A 13593-nucleotide genomic window follows, 5' to 3' on the forward strand; every position below is an offset into this window, starting at 1 on the left:
TATCAGGTTGGTCAAGCATGATGTTCCCTTGGTGAATCCATGTTGACTATTTCTGATAACCTTCTTTTCCTCTACATGCTTGGAGATGACCTCCAGGATGAACTGCTCCATCACCTTTCTGGGGATGGAGGTGAGGCTGACTGACCTATAGTTCTCAGGTCCTCCTCCTTTGAAGACTGGAGTGACATTTAGTGTCCTCCAGTCCTTGGCACCTCTCCTGTCCTCCAAGGCCTTTCAAAGATGATGGAGAGTGGCTCAGCAAGAACGTCCGCCAGCTCCCTCAGCGCTCGCTGGTGCATCCCATCGGGGCCCATGGATTTGTGAGGATCCAGTTTGCCTAAATGATCTCTAACCCAATCCTCTTCAACCAAGGTGAAGTCTTCCTTTCTCCAGATTTTCTCTCTCACCTCTGGGGGCTGGGATGCCTGAGGGCCAGCCTCAGCAGTAAAGATGGAAGCAAAGAAGGCATTCAGTAGCTCTTCCTTCTTTGCATGCTGTGTCACCAGGGCACCCACCTCATTCAGCCACAGGCCCACAGTTTCCCATCTTTCTTTTACTACTGATGTATTTGAAGAAGCCCTTCTTGTTATCCTTGACATCCCTTGCCAGATTTAGTTCCAAGTGGGCCTTGGCCTTCCTCATTGCATCTCTGCACACCCTGACAATGTTCTTATATTCCTCCCAAGTGGACAGTCCTTTTTTTCACATACTGTGAACCTCCTTCTTCCATTTGAGTTTCTCTAGAAGCCCTTCGCTCATCCATGTGGGTCTCCTGGCTCCTCTGCCTGACTGCTTCTTCCTGGGGATGCACCGATCTTGAGCTTGGAGAAAGTGGACCTTGAATACTGTCCAGCTCTCTTGGACCCCGCTGCCTTCTAGAGCCCTAGCCCGTGGGATTCCTCCAAGGAGGTCTTTGAAGAGGCCAAAGTTGGCTCTCCTGAAGTCCAGGGTTGTAATCTTTCTTGTTGCCCTGCTTCTACCACGCAGGATCCTGAACTCCACCATCTCATGGTCACAGCAGCAAAGGCTACCCCCAGCCCTCACAACCTCAACCAGACCTTTTTTTTTTGTTTTTTAGTATAAGGTCCAGCAGCACATCTTGCCTCGTTGGCTCCTCCACCACATATGTCAAAAAGTTATCCTTGATGCTCTGCAGGAATCCCTTGGATTGTGCGCACCTTGCCGTGATATTTTCCAGCAAATATTCAGAGTGGTTGAAGCTCCCCATGAGGACCAGGCCCTTTGACTGTGAGGCTACTCCCAGCTGTCTGTAGATGGCTGTGTCGACTTCCTCATCCTGATCAGGTGGCCTGGAGCAAACACCCACAATAGTGTCACCCATATTTGCCTGCCCCTTAATTTTTACCCATAAGCTCTCGATTTGTTCTTCCTCCACCCGTAGGCAGAGCTCAATACATTCCAGTTCTCCCACACATAAAGAACAACTCCCCCACTTAACCTTGCCTGGTCTGTCTTTCCTAAAAAGTATGTAGCCACCCATGACAGCATGCCAGTCATACAAGCCATCCCACCATGTCTCTAATTGCAATGAGATCGTGGCCCTGTGACTGCATACAGACCTCTAATTCCTCCTGTTTATTCCCCATGCTGTGTGTGTTGGTGTACAGGCATTTCAGAGAGGTGATTTTGCCACGCATGTTTCCCTGGAGGGGTGCACAAGGACCGGCTATAGCCATGCACACCCTTGAGGTGGTCGGTTTTCTGACTATCATCTCATGAGGCAGCTAAGGCATATTTGTCACTGCTCTGGTTGGCCTGGCTTATTCCACCATTGCTACATTGGACCCTGTCCCCCGAGTCCTTCAGTTTAAAGCCCGCCTTCCCAAGTTAGCCAGCCTGCTGCCAAAGATTCCCATGTCCCATTGTGATAAGAGCCAAAACCCTCAGGGGGCACCAGCCACATAGGCAAGAGTTGACTTACATTATTCATCTATTACTGGCTGCCCATTTTTCTCCAACTTGTAAAATAGAAGATGACTTGGGCACCAGTATTCTTCACTGGCTCTGCAGGGGTTTATAGTCTTCCTTGGTTCTGCCCAGGCTCTGGCTTATAGCATCATTTGTGCCCACATGGAAGAGTAATAGCAGATAGTAATCTGTGCTCTTGACAAGTTACAGCACCCTCTCAGTGGTGTCTTAGATCTTAGCTCCTGGAAGGGAGCAGACCTCTCATGACTCCCTGTCAGGTCAGCACATTGGTGCCTCAGTACCTTTTTAACAGTGTGTGTCTCACTAGAAGTACTTGTCTCTTCTTTTTGCAATATCTGCTCTGTGCTGCTGGTACAGTTGCACCTTGCAGGCCTTGCTCGTCAGTGTCTACAGCTGTTAAAGCTTCATCTCTTTTGTTGGTAGTGATGCTGGAGGGTGGAGATTGAGGCAGAGCCCTGCTTTTGTGGGTCACCAAGGGTTCAAGGTGCCTCATCCTCAGTGGTGTGTGCTACAGGAATGTTGTTCTGAAACCACCTATCTATCTCTGCGTCTGTTCCAGTAATACTGTGCAGTCTTTTAACTGTTTTCCTGCAACTCAGCCACGTGACATGACAGATCATCGTGTGCACACCTTGTGCAGGTGCTTACCTTTTCACCAGGAGAAGGGTCTGGGCACTCACTGCACCCTACCACCTGTACTGAAGCTTCCTTCCTTACCAGTTCATCATTGCTCTGAAGAAAGTTATAATAAAACTTAAGAAATGGAGAGTGGAAAAGCATCCTGTTTAAACTGAGTTTGGGAATATTACTACGCAGAGAAGTGCCTGCAGGGTATGACTGTCAGTGGTTCTTGACTAGGGAGTTTTCAAGGTACCTGGACTGCAATGTCTTGAAGAAGTTTTCATTTAATTTAGGGCCCTGGAAACTGGGTGCTATTCCTGAGCTGGCAAATGTATGTATGCATCAGCATATGCTGACTAATGTTGGCAGTAGCAACCTGCTGTCTCTGAAGCAACGAAATTTGTCTTTTAGCTGCCTTTCTTCCATATGTGCTTCATCAGTTCCCCTTTATTTAATTTTTTGATCTTCTGAATACAGAGGAAAGAACTGTCTGAATGAACTCTTAGGTCCACTGAAATCATTAGAAAAAAAAAATCTTAAATTTCTCCCTCTGCATGATTAACAAAATATTTCTGTACAAAAGCTCAAAATTGTGCTGCCAAAGCTGAAGCATAACTTGGAAGGAACGTCAAACCACAGCAAAGTTCATCTCTGAGAAGCCCTGTCCAGCTGGGTAGAATCATCGCTAGCACAGTGCAACCAACCTTAGTGTTAGATGTGGCTGTACTGTACTTAAATTTTTTTAGTAGGCTTTAGAAGATGTTCTCCTGATCACATTTTCTTCTTAAAAGCCAAATAATAGAAATACAGAAATTGTCAAGCTAAGAAAGATTGTGGCACTGCTGCTTTACCGCTCAGTAAGCATATACAGCAAAATCTATCTTGAATGAGTGTTCTCTCCTCTTAAGCTTATAATGTTAGCTTTCAAGAAGGAGAAAAACAGAAAATAAGGGAAAATGTAATATATGATATTAGTTTTAAACACCATGTCTGTATTATAATGCAGTACTAATATCAAAATTACTGACATTATTTACATAAATATGAAATGTATCTTCCATTTATCACTGTGATTCTTGTAAAATAGTTTTAATGCATTTGTATTCAGCTACATGTTGAAAGGTTTCTTTAGAATGATATTTTTTCCACAACGACCATCTCTATTTCTGTTACTGGTTTTCTTTCCTTGAATGCTGCACATGATTTAATGAATGCTGGTATCCTAGACAGAGAGGTTTCTGTCACTTGTCATCCTCTCTAGGGACTGAGAGGTGTAGTAGGTTAATGCACTGCATTAGTTAATGAGAAGCATCTCATCTCCTCTCTTGTAAATGTGTCTGTATAACTGGACTGCCACAGAGTTCAATACAATTAGTATCCTTTACTGAGGGAAAGCTTAATACACTCTATGTAGTGTGTCATAGATTTAGATTTTGAGATGTTCTAGTACAGTTGCACAGGGAAAACAATGTTGTTGTTGCCTGTTTTCCTCCTGGCCCTGGCTTTCTTTGGTAATTTCTCACTAGAGCCCACCTCAACTTTTCCAAAACCATTTTGAACTGCAATGTTGTAAGAGCTTACACATTTTGATGTAAGATGAACTGCTATTGTGATTGGGTGTAAACTTTAGCATTAATTTAAGCTTAAGTCAAAATCAGTTAGTAATGAATCTCTTTAAATATACAGCCTACCTATTCCAGGCTTTTAGAACAAGGTAGGAGAGATTCTTTTACGCTTCTATTTTGTAATAGCTTCATATTTACTTTGTAAAGGCACAGGATAATATCATTAGGAGTTGTTGTAGAATCTGTTTTTACAATGTTTAGGTGATTTTGAATCTGACTTGGCTGATGCTTAATTTCTGGAATCCAAAATAGCCCTTCATGGATGGAGAGAGGAAGAGTTAAGCTTTCAGAAACATGGTTCCATTTGTAGCCCAATTAAACATGTTAAAACATAAAAAATTCCACTAGGCACTGAGAGATGTTGGCAGTTCCAGTTAAGGGTGCTCACAAAGTCACACAGACTTACACAACATTTAGACATAACAAAATAGGCAGAACAGTAAAACCATTGTAGTAATAATAAGCTTTAAAAAAATGCAAACTATAGAAAGGTCCTTCAGGTATTTTTGTTGTTTCCCACCCACACCCAGTTCTGGTCCTGCCACCCTTTGCTGGACTCACTAGGAACATCAGTAGCTGTGAGCTTGTATGTCTAAAGCTGTAAATATTCTTTAGCTTTTAGAAGATTTTCCATGCATGGCAGTGCCTCTGGAAACAGCTGGTTAATTAGCAGTCTCTGTCCTTGTTCTTGCTGTGTGTCTCCGTGTCAGCTGCTGAGTTTTCACATTTGTGTTAGTTTAGTATAGCTGCTCCTGAAGTCCTCTATCATCTTGTCTGAGCATGTAATAATTATAGTTGGACACTTCCAGCCTCTGCTAGGAGCTTAATAGTTTATTATGAAGAGTTACTGTAACTGACAGACAAATCGAGTAATCTGAAATGTTGCCAGTAACGATTCTAACCATCGTATAGTTGATTTACAGCACTTCTAAAATGCTGTGATTTTCCTTTTTTTTTTAATAAGGGCATGTGTCTGGTGTATGGTGGGCTTTTAAGGAGTGGCAAGCTGGGGTAATGTAGAGCTTCATTTAGCACTTTATGTGGAATAGGCTTTTTAAACATTTTTTAACTTTTCCTCAGACAAATTAAACTTGCCTCTTGCAAGTTGAACCTGTTTGAGTGATTGAGAGGCTTGTGACCTTCCAGACTATGCACTCAGATATCTCTTGTAAATTTTGTCAACATCTAATTGAAATTGTTACCTCTGGTTTAGGAATTCATGAAGAAACTGGAAGAGAAAAAGGCAGAACTGAATAAAGCAACAGGTATGGGAGAAGCTATCCTAGCTATCTGCCACCCGGACTCCATCACCACCATTAAGCACTGGATAACAATCATCAGAGCCAGGTTTGAAGAGGTCAGTATATGTCAAGTCTTCATTGCAACAGTCCATCTTTGATTGGAATATAGCTGACAACTAACATGGTAGTTGTACTGGGAGGAAATGATCCAGCTGTTGAGAACTAAACATTTAAAATACCCGCAGTGATGGATGTGAACACCATGCTTCCCTAGGTTTTATTTTAAAACTTATAGGGCTTTAAGAACTAAAGCAGATGGTCAAGTTTGTATGTATTAAAGGAAATTCTGCCTGACACTTCCCATTTGAAGAAAGCCAGTAGTTTCTAGGGAGAAACTTAAAAAGTTACAAAGAAAAGAAAATACAGGGCAAACTTGAAGCATTTCCTCATTGCATGAGGGAGGATTTCAGTCCGACATATTCTGAATCTAGATGATTTCCAAATGATTTAGATGGCTACAAGTAGGTCTCAGAGGGTGTACCACATTGTCAGCTGCTAAGGTGGTATTTTCTGTGTATACTAAGTTTAAAGAAAAACCAAATACTGGTGTTAACGAAGTATGGCTTCAGGAGTGCCCAGGAGGAAGACTGACAGCAAATCCTGCACGATTCACTGACTTAAACACATTGTTCAATAGAGTTCTTAATATGTTGCCTGAATGTGTTATTTACTGTGTTTAACAACACCTAATCCTGAATATCTGTGGGGAAAAAAAATGTGGTGTTTAACTGGGAATTCTAGTTACCTGGCACCTTTAGTGACCAGCCACTACATCTAGCACCTTTGATAATCAAACATCAGTAGGCCTGGAAGGAAGCTCTAGGTTTACAGTTAGTAGAGCAATTTTAAATACATTTTAAGGAATTTCAGATGTGCAAGTACTCACGCATTGGTTCTTTTATCAAGGTCTTAGCATGGGCTAAACAACATCAACAGAGACTGGCAGGAGCTCTGGCTGGACTTATTGCTAACCAGGAATTGCTGGAAGCCTTGCTGTCCTGGTTGCAGTGGGCAGAGACTACACTTACTGAAAAAGATAAAGAGGTTATCCCCCAGGAGATTGAGGAAGTTAAAGCACTTATAGCCGAACATCAGGTAAGGCACATTAAGTGGCATGTCTCCAACAACTTCCACAAACAGTGCTCACGTCTCGGCTAGGCTTCATAATCAAGTGTGACTCTCTTTAGCTGTTTTCTCTCCTAATAATTGGATCCCTTTTCAGATACTCAGTTGTGTGTTTTGTATGTGTATGTTGTGCTTGTAGTTTATTCAATACAGAGGGAAACACCCAACCGAACAAAAATTCGGTTCCACATTGTTCTAAAAGCAAACGTACAACTCCCCATAGGAACAAGGATGATGATGTAAATGATGATGATGATAATAAATCCACATGAAATATATGATAGTGCTGCTGTCTTAGAATTAGTGTTGCAGTGTGGCTTTACTGATTGGGTTTCAAAACTATGTTCATGAAGTACCAGAGGTTGCTGCTGGTGCAGTGAATGCTCATAGGCTTACTCCAGCTTATGCACCAGAGGTGACTCACTTCTAACTGCACACAGTATGGACATCAAGGAACTCCTGAGTACTCAGAGCCAAATTCTGTTGCACATAACCTCACTGTACACAGTTAATAAAGGAGTTCGACAGACTGTTTTTTGGATTTAGCCTTCCTTTAACAGCCAGGCCTTAGTGGTCTTAAAAGCTTATACTTCCAATTTTTCTTACCTACAAAACCTTTTTCTGTGCCTTTTTTGTGAGGCTGGCATTATAAGAGTCTTTCTGCTCCATTCTTGCAACTTCGGTGTTATGCTATTGTACGTGTTTTTCATTCCTGTGGTCACTTTTGTGTATTGTTAATTAAAACCACCTCTATCTGACTGCAGACATTCATGGAGGAAATGACCAGAAAACAACCTGATGTGGATAAAGTTACAAAGACCCATAAAAGAAAGGCACTTGAACCCACTCCAGTACAATCTCATATTCCTGTCCTTGATAAGGGGAGAGCAGGAAGTAAGTAATGAAGTATTTTGGGGTAGGTCACACATACCATTGCTCTATAAAGATAACAAATTACTAATAATCTAATAGGTTTGATTAGTTTCTAGTGATCAGGGTGAAATTCTCTTGGCTGATTTTTCTAATTATCTCTCATTTTTAATTGTGAGGAAATTTCTCATAGCAGACTTGTGTTTTTAAATTTTGTCCTATACTTCCTGAATACCTGTTTTTAAAGTGTGCAGCCTTTCACGCGCTATTAAACTTCCAAGAGTGCGCACATGCTGAGTCTCTGCAAATCTACCATTATCTGAAAGTGCAAACAACTTCTTTTACTTAGATATAAAGACAAAATTTTGTTTTACTGTCTATGAAATTAATGGATCCAATTAGAAAGTAGAAGTTGAATGGAAAGTGAATCATCAACTGAGGAAATTGCTTTTTCTATTTTTAGACATACTTACCCATTGTATTTTATACTTGCTCATACACGGAACTTGCTACTAAAATCAGGTTGTTTACTTTGTAACTCTTTGAGAGATTTGCAAAGATTTTGTTTAACCTGTGCAGCTTCACTAGGGCAGCCACTACTAGCTGCGTCTGGCTAGAGAAAGATACTTGAACCACCATGTGGTCCTTCCCCAGCAATGGTTAAAAAAGGAAAAAAAAAAATCCCATTAGATGGAATCATATCAGGGTATGGGCTCAGTATTTGGGACAGGAAGGAGTAGTTTTAGTAAGGTCAAGTACCCTTCCTGTGAATGTTTGTTTTGTTTGAACTGGGTGAGACTTACACATTTTTATCATGTTTTAACAGGAAAGCGTTCCCCAACACCAGGCATATATCCGTCAGCAACCCAGGCGCAAATCGAAACCAAGAATCCGCGGGTAAACCTTTTAGTCAGCAAATGGCAGCAAGTCTGGCTCCTGGCCTTGGAAAGAAGAAGAAAACTTAATGATGCTTTGGACAGACTTGAGGAGGTCAGAAAAGGACTGTACAGAATAGACATACTTTTTGCATCATTTTGTTTACCCTGGATTAAATTGTTCATATTGTAAATACTCTAAACAACTTCCATATTTGTTGTATTATATTGTATGATACAGCTAATTGAAAACACTGATAGACGTGCTTTAACGTGCTTCAAAAACTGTCATTCTCCTTTTTAAACGTGACGAGAGTTAAGATGTTTAAAATGTTTACATAAGTCCTCAAAGAACCAATTATTCAAAAGAATGCAAGTGGTGTGTATCTCGGCGATTTTCTAGATTGATTTCAACTGAAAAAAGTTCTTTCTCTTTTTTATTAAGCTGAGAGAATTTGCCAACTTTGATTTTGATATTTGGAGGAAAAAGTACATGCGATGGATGAACCATAAGAAGTCTCGTGTGATGGACTTTTTTAGGAGGATTGACAAAGATCAGGATGGAAAGATAACAAGGCAGGAATTTATCGATGGAATTCTTTCTTCAAGTAAGTTTTTAAATTAATATTGACCTTGGAACATATATCTCATGAAATCTTATTACAGTGTACCCTATGTGGTTTATTGGTTTAGGTCATAGATTCCTCTTTTGAAGTCATTAATTATGATTAATTTAAACTACAGTTATTTTACTTGAAAATACTTCTAGAGTCTAGAAACTTTTTCTAGTTCCTTTATGTTGTGAATCAGATTACAAACGTCACATTTATATTATTGGTTAATTAATAGTTTACTGGTTTACTGTTCTTGGGTTGTCATTCCTACAGTACACTAGCCACCTCAACAATTATTTCTCATTGATTAGTCAGAACAGTAAAATGTACCTTTTAAAACCTATAGATAACTTTCCAAATCAGTTCAAGTGATCATATGATTTTTACTAAAGTACTTACATGGAATAGTTTCAGTTATAGAAGGAAACAGCGTAATTTGTGAAACCGGTGTTTGCATGAACCATGACCATGTTTCATATACCTGTATAACAAGGATCACAATGTCAAGCAATCAGACTAGGAAAAGACTTTTCCTAGCCTTCCTGATGGATTGGTATTCCTCAAGTATGCACAGTTTGTGGTAGCGTAAGCCTTCCACATCTTGTCTGTGTGATCATGTTTCCCTTTAGCAACTGACTCATAACAGATAAGGGTCTACTACTTCAAAGTCTCTATGATCTGAAGATAAAGGATTATTTTCTTTTGAGCAGTGAAGATTCAGAATTGGGCTGCTTTTAGTATCTCATGTTAAAGTTATTCTGTGGGAGAATATCGTAGTATATGTATTTTCCCCCGCTTTAGGAAATGCAGTAATATAGTCACTGTATGTGCAAATTGCCATTTTGCATGAATTGACAGAAGTTGAAGAAAAACCCCTCATACCACCAAGAGGTTCAACAGCTTACTCATTCAACTCAGTTGGTATCAACTTGTTATCACAGAATCACAGGTTGGAAGGGACCTCAGGGATCGTCTAGTCCAACCTTTCTAGGAAGAGCACAGTCTAGACAAGATGGCCCAGCACCCTGTCCAGACAACTCTTGAAGGTGTCCAATGTGGCCGAGTCAACCACTTCCCTGGGGAGGTTATTCCAATGGGTGACTGTCCTCACTGTGAAAAACTTCGTCTTGTGTCCAATCGGAATCTCACCAAGAGATGCCCATCTCTTGGGACTCCCCAAGGGTGTCCATTCCCCCTTGTCCTCTCCATGTGACTCCTTGTAAAAAGGGAGTCTCCGTCATCTTTGTAGCTGCCCCTTAAGTACTGGGACATGGTGATGAGATCCCCTCTAAGCCTCCTTTTCTCAAGGCTGAACAAACCCAGTTCTCCCAGCCTATCCTCATATGGCAGGCTTCCCAGTCCTTTAATCATCTTGGTGGCCCTTCTCTGGACCCCTTCCAGCCTGTCCACATCCTTTTTGTACAGCAGGAACCAGAACTGTACACAGGACTCCAGGTGTGGCCTGACAAGTGCTGAGTAGAGCAGGATGGTGACTTCTTCATCTCGGCTGGTGATGCCCTTTTTGATGCAACCCAGCCTTCTTGGCTGCAGCAGCACACTGTTCGCTCATGTTGAGCTTTCCGTCCACCAGGACCCTGGGTCCCTTTCCACAGAGCTGCTCTCCAGCCAGGTGGATCCCAGTCTGTGCTGCACTCCCAGATTATGTTTTCCCAGGTGCATGACCTTACACTTCTCCTTGTTGAACTTCATAAGGTTCTTGCTGGCCCGCTCTTCCAGCCTATCCAGATCTCCCTGCAGAGCAGCTCTCCCTTCTGGAGTGTCTACTTCCCCACTCAATTTGGTGTCATCCACAAACTTCATCAGGCTACACTTGATGCCGTTATCCAGATCACTTATAAAGATGTTGAATAACGTTGGGCCCAATATTGATCCCTGGGGGACTCCACTAGTGACAGGTTGCCACTTGGAAAAGGAGCTATTTACCACCACCCTTTGGGTGCGGCCTGTCAGCCAGTTCCCCACCCACTGCACAGACCACTTGTCTAGGCCATAATACATCAATTTCTCCAGGAGGAGACAGGGGGAGACCGTATCAAAAGCCTTGGGAGAAGTCCAGGTAGACCATGTCCACTGCCTGCCCCATGTCAACCAGGCAAGTCACTTTGTCATAGAAGGCCACTGGGTTTGTCAAGCACGATCTGCCTTTAGTGAAACCATGTTGGCTTTTCCCAAATACGTGCTTCATTTGACTTGTGATGGCCCCCAGGAGGATTCATTCCATAACTTTCCTAGGGACTGAAGTAAGGCTGATGGGCCTGTAGTTACCCAGATCCTCCCTCGAGCCCTTCTTGTAGATAGGGGTAACATTTGCCTTTCTCCAGTCCGCTGGGACATCCCCCCTTCTCCGTAACTTCTCAAAGATTATGGAGAATGGCCTTGCGATGATGTCAGCCAGCTCTCTCAACACCCTTGGGTGGATGGTGTCAGGGCCCATTGATTTGTAGGGGAAACTGCTAAATACTCATGACTTAATCCAGGCTCATGATCTTGAAATTTTCTTTGACCATTTGATAGAGAATCTCTGTGTGGGTTAATATTCTGCTGCTGTGAACTTGATCTAAAAAGGGATTTCACAAAACATTCTGCATGTTTCTGCAGTGGGAAGACCTTGCATTCCAAGTTCAATTAGCAGTGAAATTCTCGCTTGACCTTTCCTCACTAACAATTTGTCTTGTTAATCTGTGGTATTTTATGCACTTTGAAGGTCAGACTGTTAAAAAAAAGACTTATATCTTACAGTTTGATAAGAAGCCCTTGCTTCTGTGTCTCTCTCCAAGCCATGCTATGGTATTAGTTTTAATCCAATATCTAGGGAACATTGGACATCCAGATTGTATTTTCAGAAAGATATCTTCATTCTTTTGAATATCCTTGTTGTTTTGATAAGCATTATCTGTCACTTAGTGCCTAAAAACCTTTTAATATTTGTCATAAAGCCTTTCACTGTAATGGGATTAAAAGCCAAAAAACTTAGCTTCTGTTGTTGTCTGTGTCTTACAGAATTCCCAACAAGCCGACTTGAAATGAGTGCTGTTGCAGACATTTTTGATAGAGATGGTGACGGTTATATTGACTATTACGAATTTGTAGCAGCTCTTCATCCAAACAAAGATGCATACAAGCCTCTCACAGATGCTGACAAAATTGAAGACGAGGTACAATCTCTGCTTTCTTAGATTGCACTCTGTTCTACTGGGGTCATGCTCTTTAATAATTTATTTTATTTTCACTCCTATATAATTTGAAGTTTACCAGTTACACAAATATTTTAAAATGTGATATTAGCATTAATCATCCGGCTGTGGTTTTTTGCAGGTTACAAGGCAGGTAGCTAAATGTAAATGTGCCAAACGGTTTCAGGTGGAACAGATTGGGGATAACAAGTACAGGGTAAGTCTTCTAAGGACCTCCTTAGTTCTTTCAGCTTAAAGGTTCTTCGTATGACATGGTTATGCAAGGAATTAGACTATATTAATTTACAGAAATTTTGTATGACAATTCTATCTTTTTCTTTAAACTTGTCAAATTTTATGTTGTTTTTCTTATTATAACATCTAGGCTAAAAATGTGGGAAAATGCTGCTGCTTGTGTTTATTTTTGCTGAAACTAATGAAACTGTTTTCAATGTATGGGCATTTTAAAAGCTAACTGCATGCATATATACACGTGTACATGCACACATACATAAAACAGCTCCTTAAAAGCCAGTCTTTTTTGCTTGGATACCTGAAGTGTTTAAACTGTAGCTGATTTTCTATTAGTTTCATAAAAACGGTTATATTTTCCTGTGGTATTGTGTTGTGCTTTAAAAATCTTTTACCAAAGTGTAGTCAATCACTTTTATCCTCCCCTGCCATTTTATTGGAGCACAGTATTCCTTCTGAAGAAGTAAAAGAAATGTGTTAGATATCTACAGAACGATTTTAGATCACAGAAAAACAAATATCACATTGTAGAGAAAGATCTGCTACCCCTAGATTCAATAACCAGAACAATTTCAGATGAAATATGCAATATTTGGCTAGAGAGTTTACGAAATACTTGTAGATTATTTTAAAAGACCACAGAAACAGCAATGGGAAGGAAACAAAGGCCTTGAATATTTTCCAATATTCAATCTCTGGATGGCTAGCTACCTCCTTGTCTCTGAAGTAGATACTTTATTTAGAATGTCTAATGTGTTAGTTTGCATGTGTTCTAGAGCCATATAGCGAATTTCCTGTAAACTAATCGTGTCTTTCTTCCATTTTTCATTTCTTATCAGTTCTTCCTGGGAAATCAGGTATAAACCAGTGGAATGTGTTATGAAGTTTCTTTTTTTTTCTTTCTTTTATTATTTTCTAACACATAGTGATTTAAGCTTGCAATGGACAAGTCTTCTTGCCATCCTTTCATCTTCAGCTAATTCATTGCTGGTCAGCTGTGGTATTTCTTTAAATGCTATGGACATTCCTTGTGTCAGGGTCCCTCTTCTTCAATCCCTCACCTGCTTTCTTTGGCCATTTTCCTCATCAAGGAGATTACTTTTAAAGGAACCAGATAATGGTCAGCAGCAATTCCCATCTAAAAAATCTTGAGCATTTAAACAGCA

The 13593-nt window shown here is 40.8% G+C and overlaps 1 protein-coding gene across 5 annotated transcripts in view; it reads left to right on the forward strand.

Annotated features, from left to right (window-relative positions):
• DST (dystonin) overlaps positions 1-13593 on the forward strand; it is a 316491-nt gene that overhangs the window by 290467 nt on the left and 12431 nt on the right. For 4 of the 5 annotated variants that reach the window (XM_064447871.1, XM_064447868.1, XM_064447872.1 and 1 more), the window contains 8 exons: positions 5410-5553; positions 6404-6592; positions 7387-7516; positions 8319-8482; positions 8813-8975; positions 12003-12157; positions 12318-12392; positions 13267-13284. In XM_064447871.1, coding sequence (XP_064303941.1) covers positions 5410-5553; positions 6404-6592; positions 7387-7516; positions 8319-8482; positions 8813-8975; positions 12003-12157; positions 12318-12392; positions 13267-13284 — 1038 coding nt within the window. The remainder of the gene's footprint in view (positions 1-5409; positions 5554-6403; positions 6593-7386; positions 7517-8318; positions 8483-8812; positions 8976-12002; positions 12158-12317; positions 12393-13266; positions 13285-13593) is intronic. The other variant, XM_064447870.1, reaches the window with a different exon arrangement.

Source organism: Phalacrocorax carbo, chromosome 3, assembly GCF_963921805.1.
Source record: "Phalacrocorax carbo chromosome 3, bPhaCar2.1, whole genome shotgun sequence".
NCBI classification, from domain to species: domain Eukaryota; kingdom Metazoa; phylum Chordata; class Aves; order Suliformes; family Phalacrocoracidae; genus Phalacrocorax; species Phalacrocorax carbo.